The sequence below is a fragment of the Salmo salar genome, chromosome 01, assembly GCF_965601325.2.
Source record: "Salmo salar chromosome 01, fSalSal1, whole genome shotgun sequence".
NCBI lineage: Eukaryota > Metazoa > Chordata > Actinopteri > Salmoniformes > Salmonidae > Salmo > Salmo salar.
The window spans coordinates 43,294,854-43,314,954 of record NC_138291.1 but is presented as its reverse complement, the minus strand read 5'-3'; the positions used below and the strand labels follow the sequence as shown (position 1 = coordinate 43,314,954).

At 44.6% G+C, this 20,101-nt stretch overlaps 1 protein-coding gene across 1 annotated transcript; it reads left to right on the top strand.

The window, feature by feature from the left end:
* Positions 1-99: 99 nt before the first annotated feature.
* Positions 100-19,999, top strand: cdan1 (codanin 1). Its single transcript, XM_014195394.3, has 25 exons — positions 100-485; positions 900-1,669; positions 1,808-2,041; positions 2,286-2,482; positions 2,663-2,776; positions 2,915-2,993; positions 3,184-3,304; positions 3,461-3,660; positions 3,839-3,914; positions 4,013-4,218; positions 4,447-4,567; positions 4,721-4,864; positions 5,096-5,262; positions 5,503-5,674; positions 5,772-5,826; positions 7,076-7,212; positions 7,389-7,492; positions 8,124-8,273; positions 8,442-8,505; positions 8,687-9,010; positions 9,286-9,393; positions 13,160-13,223; positions 13,836-14,080; positions 18,680-18,787; positions 18,964-19,999. Exons 1-25 carry the CDS (start codon positions 105-107, stop codon positions 19,075-19,077), a joined length of 4,455 nt encoding a protein of 1,484 aa, XP_014050869.3. The 5' UTR covers positions 100-104; the 3' UTR covers positions 19,078-19,999.
* The last annotated feature ends 102 nt before the right edge of the window (positions 20,000-20,101 follow it).

The window sequence follows — 20,101 nt, the reverse complement described above, 5'->3', positions numbered from 1 at the left end:
TGCCTAGTATTTGCACGTAATATTGGAACCGGTTCCTGTTTGAGTGCTGTTTGCACTTAAACGTTGACTTGTCAGTCACAGAAAGCGATCTGACTGAAGTGGACATGCTGTCCTATTTCTGGAGCGCGCCTCAGGGCAATGCGGTAGCAACATTCGCGCGCCTGCTCCCATTCTGGTCCGCCCCAAACGCCAAGCAGCAGGCAGAGTGCCAGACAACGCCTGCTCCCATTCTGGTCCGCCCCAAACTCCAAGCAGCAGGCAGAGTGCCAGACAACGCCTGTTCCCATTCTGGTCCGCCCCAAACTCCAAGCAGCAGGCAGAGTGCCAGACAGCGCCTGCTCCCATTCTGGTCCGCCCCCAACTCCAAGCAGCAGGCAGAGTGCCAGACAGCGCCTGCTCAGACCAGAATGGCGGCTCTTTTGGAATCGCTGCTGCAGAAGGAAGTGGAAGCTATCAAGGCCGTAGAATGGCTAAAACACGACGGGGTAAGTGACAATGCAAACCCGAGATTAAGTGGATTTCGTGGGGTCTGGTTTCAATAGTTTTGCATGCCCTGCGAAATGTCATCGTGGAACGGATGTAAACAAAACTTTTCCACTGCTCGCTCACCTGCTGTTTTCAATATGGAAACTAGGCTAGCTAGCCAGTTTGCTAGCTAACTGTTATGAAATCAATAGCTTACCAGCTAGTCAACTGACAACTCGCTACCTGTCGTATCATCTTCAGAATGATGTAAATCAGGTCATCAACTAACGTAACTAGTTCTTTAGGAAAGTATTGCTAGCTAGCTAACGATGATCACTTCAAGATAACTAGCTAACGTTAGCTTGTTAACCTTATGTAGCTAGATATTCTTGAGATGTTCTCATACATTCTTCCTACTGTTATTGTCACAACAGGACAGTGACAGCTTGGCATGGTGTAAACCACTGAAGATTGAGAGACAGGAGTTTGTTCCTTTCCTGTTGAACTTCCTGCGAGAGCAGAGCTGCTCTGCCCTCACCCATGGCCCTGCCACACCCGCCAAGACCCCCAGCCACCCCAGGGTCTCCCAGCCCTCTCAGCAGGGGCCAGGCTTCTCCAGTGAGCGTAGGGGGGGCTGCAGATCTACCGGACCTGGAACCGGTCCTCGTAGCGCCAGCCGTGTCCAGCTATTCTCCACTCCCTCCCTGTCCCCTGGGGCTGAGTGGGATACTACCCACCCCCCATCTGGCTCCCACTGCCTGGGTGGGATCAGTGCCCTGAGTAGTCCTTCCTTCAGCTCAGCCAGGAGCCCTGCTTCAGCCTCCACCTCCAGGCACACTCCCTCAGAGCGCCGCTCTGCCCAGAGAGCCAGTTTGGGGGATTTCATGCTGTCACCTCCAGAGCTCCCGCACCAACCCCACCCCAGTCTCAGCCTGGGGGTCCAGCAGCAGCCGCGTGGCCGCAGGAGGAGTGCCGGGATGGGAGGGCAGGGAAGGCAGGGTGGGGGGCGTGGTGTGTTCCAGACTGAGGAGGTGGGGCCAGGAAGATCTGAGGGTGGTGGGAGGAAGGGAAGGGGAGGAGGGGCTAATAAAATGGGTGACCCAGCTGTGTCACCTCCAATGGCTCAGATGACAACGCTGGTCCAGCTCAACCTAACCAATCTGGAAGACTTCCCACCTATGGGGATGTCGCATGCATCACCACCGTGAGTTCTGTTCTATGCCTTGAATCGAATTTAAGATCACTGAATGAAACGTCTCACCTATCTTACTTCAACCTAAACAATGAACAACAATGTCATTTTATCATACTGTTCTGTCCCCCCCACTTCTTACTCCACTAGACTGCATACAAAACCATCTCGGAGGATCAACCCAACCCCAGTCAGTGCGGAGCGGCCTCACTCCAGACCGAAGACATGTTTCACTTCCACCCCGTTCAGCACCAGGCCCTCCAGCCCTCCCCCAGTCCCAGAGGCAGTCACTGGGGCCATCGAAGGGGGCATCACTGGGGCCCTGAACGTGGGCAGCCCCCCTCTCAGTCTGCAGGAGGAGAGAGAACTGCTAAAGAGAGTGAAGTAAGTGGGTTAAGGAGGCCAGTCACCATTATAACACACACCTCTTTTCCTTTAATCCAGACTTCTTCTAGGACTGATTTCCCAAACACAGAGTAAGCCAAATCCTGGACTAAAAATATATTTTTAAATCCAGGAGTAGTCTTATTTGGGATCATGAAACCAGTCCTTTTTCTACCTCTGTCAATCTCAATTATCTCACTTGTTCCTTTGCTGTCATTTTCAACCTGTTACTTGTTTCTTTTAGGTGTAAACGAGCCCAGCAGGTGGGCTCCCCTCGACCCACCTCTTTGGACCCCTGTACCCCTACCAAATCAGGGCTCCGGTCGATATCAGGCTCCAAAATGACCCCTGACACCCAGGGGTCGTGTCCTGACCCCTCTAAAGTCACCTTGACCTCTGAACTGGACCTTCTGGCTGACCTCTACTGCACCTGCATCTCTGGTACATGACCTGTAGGGGGAGACAGTGTTTCATGCCAGAAGGGGGTTAACCTTAGTCGATGTAATGTGCATGTAGTGTGATTTTTTTTTTACATTTTGTTTTTTTAGAATTACTGTTGTATAATAACATTAATTGTGGTGAAGATTCTAATATTGTGTTTGGTCTATCTCTTTCTGACAGAGAACCTAGTTCCCAACGTGTTCCTGGAGCTGTTCTTTGTGCTGCAGCTTCTGACATCTAGAACACCAGCCGTCACAGAGGAAGAAAACAAGGATCTAAGTATGAGGAAGTTAGGTGAGAGGTGGAGATTCTTTAACATGACCTGTAATCAGTATGGATGGAGTTTTGTAATATTCTTTCTTTCAGCTCAAATGTATTTATTTAAATGTAATGGTTAATTAATGTTTTATTGGTTGTGTTTGATCTACACAGATGTCCTGGAAAGAGGTTACCTCAGCAAGGTGCACAACTGTGTCTACTTCTCTGTCAGGGTGCTGGAGAATCAGTTTGAGTGAGTTCTTCCTTCTTTATGGGGCATATTTTACTGAACATTTAAGACTTGAATCCTATCATAGTCTGGCTCCATATGTGTTTGTACCGGACCTGCACTCTTGGCTAGGTCTCCCTTGTAAAAGAGGTCATTTGACGTCAATGTGACAACCTGGCGAAATAAAGGTTAAAACAATCTTTGTCTGTGTCAGGTTGGTGTCTCACCTGGATAAAGACACCCTGCGTCTCTTGGCTGAGAACGAGAGAGTGGCCTGCTTCTCTCCATCCCTGAGGAACAGACTGACCCTGGCCCAGGACGCCAGCACAGCCAAGGTACATAACCCAACATTATCACAATATGACAAGAGCACTAATACACTCATGTTTCGTTCACTTCAGTCAACTCCGAAGTAAACAGCAATTCAAATGTTCCTAATCGCAAAGCAATGAATTGAATTGTAATTGAGCCCTCTCTCTCTTCCCTTCCAGGTCTCGCCCTCTGTGGACACCTTCATCCACTCTGTCCCGTTCCAGCCTGCCACTGACAACCGCTCCAACTTCAGCAGTGACAAGGCCTTCCACACCTTCAAGAAGCAGAGGGATATTTTCTACGAGGTGCTGCGAGAGTGGGAAGACTTCCACAAGGAACCTAGATGGGAGTTTGAAGCTGCACTAGGCAGTAGGGTCAGGTAAGACCAATACTAGTGTTAGAAAACTAAGGGCCAGTTTCACAGAACGAGATTAAGCCTATTCCTGGACTAAAAAAAGTCTGGTTCCGGGCAAAATGTGGTGTCTTGTTTTTATAGGAAAAAGGCCTAGTTATTGGTCATGTTATGATGGTGGTGCCGTTGTGCTTCTTCCTTTCAGAGGAATGGTGAGTCAACTGAACTCCACTGGAAACCACTCCCATTTCGCCAGACTCTTCCTCAAGCAGTTGGTGCAGGTATGGAATTGGGATGGTGCAATTACACACACACTCGCGCTCTCTCTCTCTCTCTCTCTCTCTCTCTCTCTCTCGCTCACACCCCTCTCTCCCTCTAGATGTGTAAAGGTCCCCGTGCTCTGGGCTCCCCGGGCGACACCCCCGACGCGGACCTGCTAGGCATGCTGGGAGCAGACAGCCTGGGGCGTCTAAAGCGTCTGGAGGAGCGTCTGATCCAGCCACAAGGCATTCTGGGACCCTGTCCTCCACCTGCCTTCCCAGGACACCAGGAGTTCTTCAGGGACTTCTTAAAGACCGCAAGCTGGTGAGATTATTGACCATGGTGTTCCAGCTTGGATACAATGCAGTCGCATTTTGCAGATTACCAGATTGTCAAATCATATTGATCGGGCTCCTGCAGTGTTAACCACTACTTGTGCATTTTGCAGTGATCTTATACAGACTGATTGTTCTCAGATCTATACAGATGCGGAAGTATCCTGATTTGTCATTTGGGTGAACGTCTACCCATAACCCTGCCTCTCTGTCCTAGCTGCCAGCTGAACCAGCACCTGAAGGACAGTCTGTGTCAGCAGCTCCTCCAGCTTGACGAGGTGTCCGTCCTGGCCCCTGTGGTCTCCAGTACAGAGGGAGAGGGAGACATGGAACAACAAGTCAGCACTGATTACTCTGTAGACCTGGTGCAAGATCTCTCACCTCATTCAGAATGGGGCTTGGTGGAGAATATATTTTCTTGTTTTAATATCCCCCTTTCCTATATCTCCTCTCTCGCCCTCTCTCTGTGCCACCTCATCTCTCTCTCTCAGGATGAGAAGCAGCGTTTCTCCTCTGTCCTGCTGTTGGCTCGTCTTCTAGCTAAGTTCCTGGGTTATATCTCCTTCCTGCCGTACCAGACCTCTGAGAGGCCCTCCAGGGAGATACAGGAGGCTACTGCCACCCTCCGCAGCAAGGTACTGTGGCACCAGACTTGGAATAGTAGTCTGTGGAAGCAATTCAGGAAGTGGACTTCAAACCAGAATTGACTGAATTGAAATGTCACTGACCCTCACCCTGGTTGGAAGAGGCATATGTTTCCATCGATCCGCAGAAGATAACGATTTTATTACAAGTCAGTAAAGTACTAGTTTCTTACCAGATTGTGGCTTCCCTCCTCTGTGCTTTTTCCTTCCCTCCATTCTCAGAGTATGTCTGTGCTGGATGTGTGTGCAGTCCTGCGTAGCTGTGTTCGTAGGAGACGGACCATCCTGACTGTGCCCTGGCTGGTGGAGTTCCTCTCCATGCTGGACTTCACCGGTCCCTTCCTCCTCTGCTACAGGACCGTTCTGGGACTGCTGCTCGGCCTATACAGGTGTGTGTTACTTTCTCTATCATTCTCCTTTTTTTAGCGCTTTCACTCTCTCTCTTGCATGTGTTATCACTCCTCCTCCTCTCTCCTTCTACCTTCTTCCTGTCTCCAGTTTCTTCCTTCATTTCTCCCTTTCTCTTTCTACCCATCTCTCTCTTTCTCCCTTTCCACTCTGCTTCCCCGTCTCTCTCTCTCTCTCTCTCGTGATCTGAAGTCCTGACCCAGTGTGTGTGTGTCTCTTAGGCGGATGGTGCTGTCTAGAGAAGGAGAGGTGTGTTACCTGAATCAGCTTCTCATGGTGGCTGTACTGGGCTGGCTGTTCCAGATCCCAGTGATCCCGGAGGAGCTTTTCTTCAGTACTGACTTCACTGTAGATGTTGAGCTAGAGGAGAGCCAGACCAACGTCCAGGGACTTGTGAGTTAACTGGAATGGCTCTTGCCGATTAAATTTGAAGGCGAAATGCCACGGTCTTTTCATGAGTTTTGATGATCTTTTTTTAACATTTCTTTAGGACTGTCTCCCCCTGGTGGACCAACAGCTCCTCTACACCTGCTGTCCTTTCCTGGGTGGGTACATCCCATAGAAATCAAATGAGTCATTTATAGTAATAGACAGCGTTGGGTATGTTACTTTCTAAATGTAATCCGTTAGTTACTAGTTACCCGTCCAAAATTGTAATCAGTAACGTAACTTTTGGATTACCCAATTCTGATTACATTCAGTTACTTTTAGATTACTTTCCCCTTGAGAGGCATTTTAAGAAGACAAAAATGTATGTTACCAATTGAATGACATCTATTGCAGGATAAATCAATGTTAAAGTTTACATAGCTGGCCATATATGGATGTTAAATTTAACTTTTATGGGTTGGTTATGTATGCTTCTTCTAACCATCACTTTCTGCTACATAAATTATATCTTTACATTGATATAATTTACAAGTCCCAAAATGTATGTAGCAACAACAGATTGCCCCTTAAGTTTATCAAAAGTGTGTGAGATTGAGCATGTGTCCATTAGGCCTATGGATAATGGTTTTATCAGCATGAATTAGATGAGCAATAAAAGCCCCATTTTATTCCATAGGCTTGGATCCGCACTATGCAGCTGTTGCAAGAGTGCATTTTTCACTGGCTGTCCACTGGTTTCATGAAGAATGATTGATAGGCAGCTTAAACTTCTTGAATTCAACCATTATTGGGTTCAAATACACGTTTAGATTTGTGAACAGCCATCCACAACAACCACAATCCGTAAGGCGCAAATAGCTAAATGAGAGAGCTGCGTTGTGATTCGCATCAACGCGCTATGTAGATATCAATAATAAGTGATACCCGTATCGCTGTAGACTACACCCCTGCTGTCGTCCTGACCTCCAAGCCTTTGTTCAAGTTGGATAATCTTTGGATGCCGACAGTAGTCGCGCCATTGGAAGATGGCTTGGACTGTAGCCGAGTCACTCAGGTGGAACAAACTTAAGCTTGCTCCTTTTTTCAATGCTGATTTGAATGTCATTGAGAAAACAACAAGTGTCAAAGATTTTATTTTTCTCACAAACATCCGTTCTGAATTTAAAAGTAATCCTCGAAGTAATCATCTAGTTTTTCAAAAGTATCTGTAATCTGATTTACAATATTTTTTGCTGGTAACGGATTACAGTTACCGTTGTTTTTGTAATCCCTTACATGTAATCCGTTCCTCCCCAACCCTGGCAATGGACAATAGCTATTCTATTTCTATGTTTGCAAAGTCTTCTGCAGGGGCCCCGAATGGTATTCTCACAAATGTAGTTGTTTGATTATCTGTTCCATCAGGTGAGTTCCGTAAGCTCCTCGCTGCCTTTGTGGCCGGTAGCTCTGCCAGGGGTGGAGGCCTCATCCGTAAGATCACCCCTACCTCTGCTGAGCTGAGAGGAACCCCCATTATCACCAGGTCACAGCAAAAACTTCAGGTACGATTCTAGGTGTAGCTGGCCTAGTGGTTCGTGCCTGGGTTCGAATCCCACCTAGCGCCTATGTGATACTCTCCTACTATCTTTCCATCTTTCCAGCAAAGCATACTAAATAGGAAGAAATGTGTCTCCGGAAGCACATTGATTTGACTGTGTTGTTACCTTTGTCTGTAAAGGTGGATTTGGAGCAAGCCTTCTTCCATAACCAGCCTCCATCGCTCAGACGAACGGTTGAGTTTGTAGCTGAGAGGGTGGGATCCAACTGTGTCAAACACATGAAGTGGGTACTGTCGTGTGTGTGTGTGTACAGTATACACTGAGTGTACACAACATTAGGAACACCTTTCTAATATTGAGTTGCACCCCCTTTTGCCCTCAGAACAGCCTCATTTTACCAGGGCATGGCCTCTGAAATGTGTCACCTGTTCCACGGGGATGCTGGCCCATGTTGACTCCAATGCTTCCCACAGTTGTGTGAAGTTGGCTGGAAGTCCTTTGGGTGGTGGACCGTTCTTGAGACACTGGAAACTGTTGAGCGTGAAAAACCCAGCAGCGTTGCAGTTCTTGACCCACTCAAACCGCTGCGCCTGGAACCTACTACAATACCCCGTTCACAGGCCCTTAAATCTTTTGTCTTGCCCATTCATGAATGACACGTACAGAATCCATGTCTGAAGGCTTAAAAATCCTTTTTTAATCTGTCTCCTCCCCTTCATCCAGATTGATTGAAGTGGATTTAACAGGCGACGTCAATAAGGGATCAAAGCTTTCACTTGGTCAGCCTACGTCATGGAAAGATGTGTTCCTAATGTTTTGCACTCTCGTGGTATATAATATAGTGATCGTATGTATCCACTGTTTGTAGGCGTCTGTGTTGATACGTGTAGTATCCTCATGTGACTGTGTTGCAGGGTCACGTTGGTGTGTGAGCTGGTCCGTGGTGGAGAGCGGTTGCTGAGGGAGGGGCTGATCTCACCAGGGGCCAACCCTCTGATACTCAACGACTCCATCTGTGCTCAGCTCTGTGACGGGGGTCAGGAGGCTCTGGAGAGAGCTACCAGGTACACGTGGTTTCCTCTGTGTGTGGTTATATACTTGATTCATGGAGCTTGCCAATGAAATGGTCCCTAAAGTGCAAGCCCTGCCTATGGTACTATTTTAAACCCAGGTCTGTAGGGGTGTGACTCTACTTTTTGTGGGGCTTTGACTACAGACTCTTGTGCGTTCAGGTTTTGCAGTGAGAAGGGTCCAGAAGCCATCCGAGTTCTTCTTCCTGACGAGACGTCTCCCGCCGTAAGTCTATTCAGCGTTGCTCTTTTAACTCTTGTCTACATTGACATGCAAGTGCATCGGTCTAAATATAGCTAGGTGAGACAACAGCACATCACACTTAGTCAAAAAAAATCGTAATAAAATAGCTCTAGCTAAATCAGTCCTTGCTGACGATGCTAACATGTATTGTCTCTCCCGCCAGGTTCTCACTACGTCTGAGAACATCACCAAGCGCCTGGCCACTGAGAAGGCCTGTAGCTGGCTCTCCTCCAACATCACAGCCCTGGTCAAGCGAGAGTGGAAAACAAAGTTTGACCGTGTGATGAAGTCTCTTCCCAGCCCAGAGGCTAGTGGTATGGAAGGTTCTGGCTCTGGTCTTGGGGCTAAAGCTGGAGCTGTAGCAGTCACCCAGGAGCAGTCACGTACCCCAAAACGGGACATGGGCAAGGAGGAGGCTGGGACGTCCTGCCCTCCAGACTGCCCCCACAGTGCACCACTACCATCTGATGTCCTGGTAGAGATTAAGGTACTGTTCTAATGAATGTAGAATACCAGGATGTAATGCTATCCTTATTATGGACACTAGTTTGGAGCTAGGAACACAAGCATTTCGCTATACACGCAAAAACATTTGCTAAATATGTGTATGCGACCAATAAAATTTGATTTGACTTTGATAGATAGACAGAAGTATGATTGATTGTATGCTATCAGAATAATGGTATATTATGTGAAGTTCAGCTCTGGTGTATCAGTCTTATTGATAATGATATAAAAGAGGATGATTGTGCCCCCCTACAGGAGGTGTTGAGTATTGCAGTAGGCCCCAGGTCTGAAAAGGAGGTGCTGACTTGTCTACAGCTGAATGCTCTACTGGGCAAAGTAGGAGACGCACTGAGCTGCAAAAAGGTACCGCAGGCTGTTGTCACATTGGCCCTGATTAACACATGCTTTATACTCCCACAATGAACATGGGTTTATGGTTCAGATAGAGGTCCTGCATAGGGCTGTTGCGGTGACCGTATTACCTCCACACCTGCAGTCATGACCGCAGTCAAAATTCCACATGACCGTTTGAGTCACGGTAATCTCCTATGCGCTTTGACATGAATGGCACTGATGCGTTGGTAGTACCCAACTCTAACGATCATCAGGTCACTAATGGTCTGGTACTCAGGTCTCTGTTGTCCCTCTAACCCACTCTGACATCAATGCAAATACAATGGAAAATCACAAACACTTATCATCAAAACAGTAGGCATGCTTTTAAAACTCACTGTTATTGTCATTGTTTGACCTCACTGTGATTGATCACTTTGAAGAAAGAAGTTCAACAGCAGGTTAAAACTGAGTGGAAAACATGGTCGTTGTGGATGTTGTTTCAAAACCCAACACAATGAAATGGACAGCGCTTTCTAAGGTGATGATTAATGCAAAGCATTTAAGGCATCGCATGTAGAACACCCATTGACATATTAAAGTTTATGCTTTGGCCTGTATAAAGCCTGAATTAAATTAATGATTGTGCCATTATACAATAGGTCTATATATATATATATATATATATATATATATATATATATATATATATATATATATATATTATAACGCACGGCAGAAAAACATTAAAAACCAACAGATTTAAGATGTCTTTGGTACATAATTGTCTAGCCTATAGGCTATTCCAAAATTCAACTACTCCAGTAATCACCTTTGAGTGTGGACTTTAGGGTTATGCATACTGGATGGCCTGGTTACCTTATGCTCCGCTCCAAACGTTCTATCCAGGAGTCTGGGAGAGAACGTATAGGCCTAGGTGATGCAGTTGGTTCATTCACTTACGGAGTATAGTTAGCCTATAATTATAGTGAATTTGTATTTGATCTTGAATAGCCTACTAATAGGGTCTTTTAAAAAAAATATCATAATTAATATCTCACCACCACGCGTTTCCGTCTATTCTCTCTCCTTCAATACTTTCTCGAGCACGCCGAGACGGGCTGTCAACAGTTTAATGAAATGTGTTTCGTTGGTTAAACATGTTACTATCGATGTTCGTGAACAGATTTCGCTTGGTTTCCCAAATGAAGCACAGGGTAGCTGCAGGAACTGGGTTAGAGAGTCCACGGCATACAGAGTTTAGCTGGAATATCATCTGTCGCGCAGCGAGAGGCTGCTCCTCAAGCAGTGTTGCGTGAAGTGAAATAAGTGTTCTTATGAGCCCAGACATTTCTACATGCAATCCCGTGTGAAAGCAGAGTTTTGATGGTTGCCACTAAAAAGAGGAGGATCCCAGCTTTCTAGTACTAATATATTTATTTCTCAGTTGCTAATATTAAGCACATTGCTCTACTGTAAAACCGGAGTAGCCTACCCAGCATAAAAGGAACCGCAGGAAAGCACAGCCTCCATTCACTATTCGAGTGCAAATGGATGACATGTCTTTTTTCCCATGCCCCTGTTTCTGCCCATTTGATAATGGCCCATTCTAAATTAAAACTAATTTGACATAATAGTAAAGACAAGATTACATTTAGAATAGTGAAAATATGATCACTTGATGAGAGAACAGCGTGTGCAGCCTGAGGCAAGGAACAGAGCGACAGCTTTTTTTTGGTGCAACTTTCTCAAATCATCAATACCCTATAATCGCATCATGCAGCCCATATCTTTTCTAAGGTTTGTATCATTCACAACTAAAGTTGCCAAGTAACTCTAAATCTAGTGTATAGGACCTGTTTCAAATGATCACATCTTGATAATTTAACAGACTACCTACAGCCGAGGCTGCCATTGGCATGGCCAGATAACGTGCATTAGGCCGACTCATAATACACTATTTTGTTTTTATGAAGTACATTTTTAATATATTTTTTTTAGACCTGCCTAACCCTAAAATAAATGCAGTGCATTCGGAAACTATTCAGACCCCTTCACTTTTTTCACATTTTATGTTACAGCCTTATTCTAAAATAGATTCGATTGTTTTTTCCCCCTCATCAATCTACACACAATACCCCATAATGACAAAGCAGAAACGGGGTTTAAGGAAAGTTTTCAAATGTATTAAAAATAAACTGATATCACTTTTACATAAGTATTCAGACCTTTTACTCAGTACTTTGTTGAAGCACCTTTGGCAGCGATTACAGCACCAAGTCTTCTTGGATATGACACTACAAGCCTGGCACACCTGTATTTGGGGAGTTTCTCCCATTCTTCTCTGCAGATCCTCTCAAGCTCTGTCAGGTTGGATGGGGAGCGTCGTTGCACAGCTATTTTCAGGTCTCTCCAGAGATGTTCGATTGGGTTCAAGTCCGGGCTCTGGCAGGGCCACTCAAGGACATTCACAGACTTGTCCCGAAGCTACTCTTGCATTTTCTTGGCTGTGTGCTAACGGGTTGTCCTGTTGGAAGGTGAACCTTTGCCCCAGATTGAGGTTCCGAGCGCTCGGGAGCAGGTATTCATCAAGGATCTCGCTATACTTTGCTCCTTTCATCTTTCCCTCGATCCTGACTAGTCTCCCAGTCCCTGCCGCTGAAAAACATCCCCACAGCATAATTCTGCCACCACCATGCTTCTCCGTAGAGATGGGGCCAGGTTTCCTCCAGATGTGACTCTTGGCATTCAGGCCATGGAGTTCAATCAGACCAGAGAATCTTGTTTCTCATGGTCTGAGAGTTCTTGAGGTGCCTTTTAGCAAACTCCAAGCGGGCTGTCGTGCCTTTTTACTGAGGAGTGGCTTCCACATAAAGGCCTGATTGGTGGAGTGCTGCAGAGATGCGTGTCCTTCTGAAAGGTTCTCCCATCTCCACAGAGGAGATGGGAGAGTAGTAGTGGACCAGGAGTGACAATTGGGTTCTTGGTCACCTCCCTGACCAAGGCCCTTCTCCCCCGTTTGCTCAGTTTGGCCGGGCAGTAGTTCCAAACTTCTTCAATTTAAGAATGATGGAAGCCACTATGTTCTTGGGGATCTTCAATGCTTCAGAAATGTTTTGGTACCCTTCCCTAGATCTGTGCCCCAACACAATCCTGTCTCGGAGCTCTACGTACAATTCCTTCAACCTCATGGCTTGGTTTTTGCTCTGACATGCACTGTCAACTGTGGGACCTTATATAGACAGGTGTGTGCCTTTTCTAAATCATGTCCAATCAATTGAATTTACCACAGGTGGACTCCAATCAAGTTGTAGAAACATCTCAAGGATTATCAATGCAAACAGGATGCACCTGAGCTCAATTTCGAGTCTCATAGCAAAGGGTCTGAATACTTATGTAAATAAGGTATTTCTGTTTTTTATTTTTAATACATTTGCCAAAAATCTAAGCCTGTTTTCTCTTTGTCATTATGGGGTATTTTGTGTAGATTGATGAGGGGAAAAAAATTATTTAATCCATTTTAGAATAAGGCTGTAACGTAACAATGTGGGGTGTGAACACTTTCCAAATGCACTGTAGATGTTTCAACTGCCACCATCAGCAGCGTGCCGGCTTGGAGATGCCAAACGTGTTTGTTAAATAATGCTCAAATAAACGTGAGAATGGCAGTTATTTGCGTGACGGTTACCGGCTGACGAAATGTCATGACCGCCACAGACCTAGACATGTATACTACAAATGTGTTTTTGATTTGTATTTATTCTCTCCCCTCTCCCTCCTACCTATTACTTCACAGTTCTCATTCCCAATGCCTGAACAGATGTTGATACGCTGCACCGTCCTACTAGCCTGTAAACTAGGTAAGATTACAAGAGCTGGGACTATGGCTAGAAACCAGGTCAGGGGGGAGACACTGAGTGTATAAACATTAGGAACACCTGCTCTTTCCATGAGAAGGAGGTGAAAGCGATTATCCCTTATTGATGTCACTTTAATCAGTGTAGATTGAAGGGGAGGAGACAGATTTTAAAGCCTTGAGACATGGATGGGGTATGGTAGTAGGTGCCAGGCGGTTTGAGTGTGTCAAGAACTGCAACGCTGCTGGGTTTTTCCACGCTCGACAGTTTCCCGTGTGTATCATGAACGGTCCACCAGCCAACTGGACACAACTGTGGGAAGCATTGGAGTCAACATGGGCCAGCATCCCTGTGGAACAGTTTAGACACCATGTCCGGACAAACTCAGGCTCTTCTGAGGGAAACAGGGGGTGCAACAAATGTTAGTAAGGTGTTCCTAATGTTTTGTACACTGTGTACATTCATTTGCCTGTTGCCAACACTTCCATTGTTGTCATGCCCTAAATGCATGTCTTGTATGACAAGGGTTGGCTACAGGATATATATTATGGAATGAAGCCAGATGAGACCTGATCTTTATCATTGTTGAATTTGTTTATATGTGTGTCTGCGCAGTTTCAGGGGAGCTGCCCGTGGCGTCCCCACAGGAGGAATGTGGTAGGACAGTGTCTCCTGGTAGGACAGTGTCTTCTGGTCCAGTACTACCGGGCTCCACAGTCCAAAGGGTAGGCTGTTCAATCAAAGTCCTGCTGGAGCAGTTGATCCTCCTGTGGGGGAGAGACTGTTGTTCATCAGCCCCCCTCCACCTGCTCTTCACAGAAATGACACTCAGTGCTGTCCTCATGGCCAGCGACTCACAGGTACGTCTCAGTATAGCCTACATGTGCATAGCTACTTGGTGTATGTTATGTTTTGTGTATACAGTTGAAGTCGGAAGTTTACATACACTTAGGTTGGAGTCATTAAAACTTGTTTTTCAACCACAGTTTTGGCAAGTCGGTTAGGACATCTACTTTGTGCATGACACAAGTAATTTTTCCAACAATAGTTTACAGACAGATTATTTAACTTGTAATTCACTGTATCACAATTCCAGTGGGTCAGAAGTTTACTTACACTAAGTTGACTGTGCCTTTAAACAGCTTGGAAAATTCCAGAAAATGATGTCATGGCTTTAGAAGCTTCTGATGGGCTAATTGACATAATTTGAGTCAATTGGAGGTGTACCTGTGGATGTCGTTCAAGGCCTACCTTCAAACTCTGCCTCTTTGCTTGACATCATGGGAAAATCAAAAGAAATCAGCCAAGACCTCAGAAAAATAATTGTAGACCTCCACAAGTCTGGTTCATCCTTGGGAGCAATTTCCAAACGCCTGAAAGTACCACGTTCATCTGTACAAACAATAGTACGCAAGTATAAACATCATGGGACCATGCAGCCGTCATACCACTCAGGAAGGAGATGCATTCTGTCTCCTAGAGATGAACGTACTTTGGTGTGAAAAGTGCAAATCAATCCCAGAACAACAGCAAAGGACCTTGTGAAGATGCTGGAGGAAACAGGTACAAAAGTATCTAAATCCACAGTTAAACGAGTCCTATATCGACATAACCTGAAAGGCCACTCAGCAAGGAAGAAGCCACTGCTCCAAAACCGCCATAAAAAAGACAGACTACAGTTTGCAACTGCACATGGGAACAAAAATTGTGCACTTCACAAAATAGATGGCATCATGAGGTAGGAGAATTATGTGGATATATTGAAGCAACATCGCAAGATATCAGTCAGGAAGTTAAAGCTTGGTCGCAAATGGGTCTTCCAAATGGACAATGACCCTAAGCATACTTCCAAAGTTGTGGCAAAATGGCTTAAGGACAACAAAGTCAAGGTATTGGAGTGGCCATCACAAAGCCATGACCTCAATCCTATAGAAAATGTGTGGGCAGAACTGAAAAATGTGTGCGAGCAAGGAGGCCTACAAACCTGACTCCGTTACACCAGCTCTGTCAGGAGGAATGAGCCAAAATTCTCCCAACTTATTGTGGGAAGCTTGTGGAAGGCTACCCGAAATGTTTGACCCAAGTTAAACAATTTAAAGGCAATGCTACCAAATACTAATTGGGTGTATGTAAACTTCTTACCCACTGGGAATGTGATGAAAGAAATAAAAGCTGAAATAAATAATTTTCTCTACTATTATTCTGACATTTCACATTCTTAAAATAAGTGGTGATCCAAACTGACCTAAGACAGGGAATCTTTACTCTGATTAAATGTCAGGAATTGTGAAACTGAGTTGAAATGTATTTGGCTAAGGTGTATGTAAACTTCTGACTTCAACTGTATGTAGTTGAAGCAGAATATGTATACTACCGGTCAAATGTTTTAGAACACCTACTCATTCAAGGGCTTTTCTTTTCTTTTCATTTTTTTCTACATTGTAGAATAATAGTGAAGACATCAAAACTATGAAATAACACATGGAATCATGTAGTAATCAAAAGTGTTAAACATGTTTGAGATTCTTCAAATAACCACCCTTTGCCTTGATGACAGCTTTGCACATTCTTGGCATTCTCTCAACCAGTTTCACCTGGGATGCTTTTCCAACAGTCTTGAAGGAGTTCCCAAATATGCTGAGCACTTGTTGGCTGATTTTCCTTCACTCTGCAGTCCGACTCATCCCAAACCTTCTCAATTGGGTTGAGGTCGGGTGATTTGTCGAGGCCAGGTCATCTGATGCAGCACTCCATCCCTCTCCTTCTTGGTCAAATAGCCCTTACACAGCCTGGCGGTGTGTTGGGTCATTGTCCTGTTGAAAAACAAATGATAGTCCCACTAAGCCCTAACCAGATGGGATGGTGTATCGCTGCTGTGGTAGCCATGCTGGTTAAGTGTGCCTTGAATTCTAAATAAATCACTGACAGTGTCACCAGCAAAGCACCATAACACCACCACCTCCATGATTTACGGTGGGAAATACACATGCGGAGATCAGCTGTTCACCCACACCGTGTCTCAAAGACACGGTCTCAGACCGATTTCCACTGGTCTAATGTCCATTGCTCGGGTTTCTTGGCCCAAACAAGTCTCTTCTTCTTGTTGTTGACCTTTCGTAGTGGTTTCTTTGCAGCAATTTGACCATGAAGGCCTGATTCACAGTCTCCTCTGAACAGTTGATTTTGAGATGTGTCTGTTACTTGAACTCTGTGAAGCAGTTTCATCATAGCGCTTGATGGTTTTTGCCGCTGCACTCTTGGAAATTTTCCGTATTGACTGATCTTCATATCTTAAAGTAATGATGGTCTGCTGTTTCTCTTTGCTTATTTGAGCTGTTTTTGCCATAATATGGACTTAGCCCTATTTGGTAAAGGACCATCTTCTGTATACCCCCTTACTTTCTCACAACACAACTGATTGGCTCAAACGCATTAAGAAGGAAAGAAATTCCACAAATTAACTTTTTAAGAAGGCACACCTGTTAACCTCTTACATCTAGACGTTCCGCTAGCGGAACACCTGCTCCAACATCCAATGATGGGCGTGGCGCGAAATACAAACTCCTCAAAAATACAAAAACTTCAATTTTTCAAACATATGACTATTTCACAGCATTTTAAAGATAAGACTCTCGTTAATCTAACCACACTGTCCGATTTCAAAAAGGCTTTACAACGAAAGCAAAACATTAGATTATGTCAGCAGAGTACCAAGCCAGAAATAATCAGACACCCATTTTTCAAGCTAGCATATAATGTCACAAAAACCCAGAAGACAGCTAAATGCAGCACAAACCTTTTATGATCTTCATCAGATGACAACCCTAGGACATTATGTTATACAATACATGCATGTTTTGTTCAATCAAGTTCATATTTATATCAAAAACCAGCTTTTTACATTAGCATGTGACGTTCAGAACTAGCATACCCCGCGCAAACTTCCGGCGAATTCACTAAGAATTTACTAAATTACTCACGATAAACGTTCACAAAAAGCATAACAATTATTTAAAGAATTATAGATACAGAACTCCTCTATGCACTCGATATGTCCGATTTTAAAATAGCTTTTTGGTGAAAGCACATTTTGCAATATTCTAAGTACATAGCCCAGGCATCACGGGCTAGCTATTTAGACACCCGGCAAGTTTAGCACTCACCAATATCAGGTTTACTATTATAAAAGTTTGATTACCTTTTGTTGTCTTCGTCAGAATGCACTCCCAGGACTGCTACTTCAATAACAAATGTTGGTTTGGTCCAAAATAATCCATCGTTATATCCGAATAGCGGCGTTTTGTTCGTGCGTCCCAGACACTATCTGAAATGGTAAATCAGGGTCGCGCGCGTGGCGCAATTCGTGATAAAAAAAATCGAAATATTCCATTACCGTACTTCGAATCATGTCAACCGCTGTTTAAAATCCATTTTTATGCCATTTTACTCGTAAAAAAGCGATAATATTCCGACCGGGAATCTCCTTTTAGCTAAACAGAGGAAAGAAAACAAAGCATTCGGTCGACGCGGGCACGCGCCTGAGTCTCACAGTACTGTAACCAGCCACTACCCAAACGCGCTACTTTGTTTCAGCCAGAGCCTGCAAAGCCACGATTCAGCTTTTTACCGCCTTCTGAGACCCTATGGCAGCCGTAGGAAGTGTCACGGGACAGCTAAGATCCTCACTCTTCAATAAACAGAGACAAGAAGAACGACACCTTGTCAGACAGGCCACTTCCTGCCTGAAACCTTGTCAGGTTTTTGCCTGCCAAATGAGTTCTGTTATACTCACAGACACCATTCAAACAGTTTTAGAAACTTTAGGGTGTTTTCTATCCATATGTAATAAGTATATGCATATTCTAGTTACTGGGTAGGAGTGGTAACCAGATTAAATCGGGCACGTTTTTTATCCAGCCGTGAAAATACTGCCCCCTAGCCATAACAGGTTAATTGAAATGCATTCCAGGTGAATCCTCATGAAGCTGGTTGAGAGAATGCTAAGCGTGTGCAAAGCTCTCATCAAGGCAAAGGGTGGCTACTTTGAAGAATCTCAACTATAAAATAGATTTTGATTTGTTTAACACTTTTTTTGGTTACTATATGATTCCATATGTGTTATTTCATAGTTTTGATGTCTTCACTATTATTCTACAATGTAGAAAATAAAGAAAAACTCTTGAATGAGTAGGTGTTCTAAAACGTTTGACCGGTAGTGTATGTATTGAAGAAATGACTTGCATTGACTGATATGTGGTTGTTTTACCTACCTTTGTTGATTGCACTTAATGTAAGTCACTCTGGAAAATAGCATCTGCTAAATGACCTAAATGTAAATGTCATCCTAAATGTAAATATGTCAACCTTATTTCAGGGACAATTCTGTAGACGCGAGTATGTGAAGCTCAGGTTTTATGCCCCCCAGATAAACCAGCATGCTCTCTGTCATATCTCTACAGTGGGACAACTTCCTGTTCCTGGTCAGACAGCTGGTAGAGCGGGGGATTCTGGGAGAGGAAGAAGTGGTCTCTCATTGGAGGAAGCTGTCACAGTTACCCTGGCCAACGGTGATTGTTTTCTTGAAACATGTCTGTGTCCTCTGCACTGTGTGGAACAGGAAATCGGTGGTGCTCATTGTAATAATTGTTCAAAAATAATTTGGGCAAGCGAAACCTGACAACTGTTAAAGACACATATACACTCTGACTGCTTGTGAATAACTCTCTCTCTTTTCACTATTTAGGAATTCATAGGGAAGATCCAGCAGCAGTCGTCTTCCACCACATCCCTTCCTCTGCCTGAGCTTCAGAACCACATGGACTTGTTTCAGGTCTCACCCGTAGAGGGAGCCAACTAACCATCTAGACAAAAACCCATGGCTCTGAGAGACACATGCTCTGTTGGCCAACACTGCCCAGTCTGTTAGAAGACATATGTCACTGACAGGTGTAGCTGAACTCTACTACTCTGGCCAGTCAGTCCATAGTGCCGTTCTAGGTTCCTGAGATGTTAAACACACACAGACCATGTTGAGATGAACCGCCATTGTGTACAGAACAGGAGACAATCACCTGGAATCACTCATCTATCTGTACAGCCAGCCACAGTCAGTTCAGACTAAGCCCTAGCCTCAAACATCGTTAGGGTTAGGGCCAAAGGGATGTGGTAGGGAGCGAGTTGGGACCGGCTGACACTGTCCTGTTTAGAGGTACACATGGGAACCAAAAAGTCCTGCTGCTCAGGACCAGTGGTGGAGCCATAGGCCAGGGGGAAGGGTGTACCAGAAGGCTGAGAACAAGGGGTGCATATCAATAAGAAATTAACTAACTTAGACAGACACTAGTAAATCAAAAATGGACAACAAAAACATGAGAACCCAATCCCTAATCGACCCCTACTGCCCTAGACATATGTAGGTCTGAAAGGATTATAGTAGATACTGCATGTGTCAGCATTCAGCAATAGTGCGTAAGGGCTGGCTGGGGGATGATTTGGTATTGGGCCAAGGAATTTGTCATTTATAAATGTTCACAGATAATGTAGCCATATGTATTTGTGTTATACTCTGAGTAAGTGCTTCTGAGACTTAACACAATGCCTTTAACCGTCACTTGTGAGTTCGTGTGTTCATGGATGCTTTCTGTGCATTTGTAATAATGTTTAGTTCACGTTGGACTTAATAATGGTACTATGATTGTCTGCTGCTTTTAAACTTTACATTTTTGCATGCTGCCTGTCACATATTGAAATATAATAAAGATGTATTCTTTGGGACTAAACGGTTAGAAATGTTTTTAGAAGTAGGCCTTGGCTATGTCTTTTCAATGCTTTTGATTGAACTAAAGAAGATTGTCATTTTTCATACTTTGTCACTGTAGGCC

Bases quoted from the DNA above. Each gene is read 5' to 3' on its own strand.
- cdan1 (XM_014195394.3), top strand. From the start codon at position 105: ATGCTGTCCTATTTCTGGAGCGCGCCTCAGGGCAATGCGGTAGCAACA. The intron at 2,994-3,183 runs GTGAGTTCTTCC...TGTCTGTGTCAG, and splicing joins GTGCTGGAGAATCAGTTTGA to GTTGGTGTCTCACCTGGATA. The intron at 18,788-18,963 runs GTGATTGTTTTC...TTCACTATTTAG, and splicing joins CACAGTTACCCTGGCCAACG to GAATTCATAGGGAAGATCCA.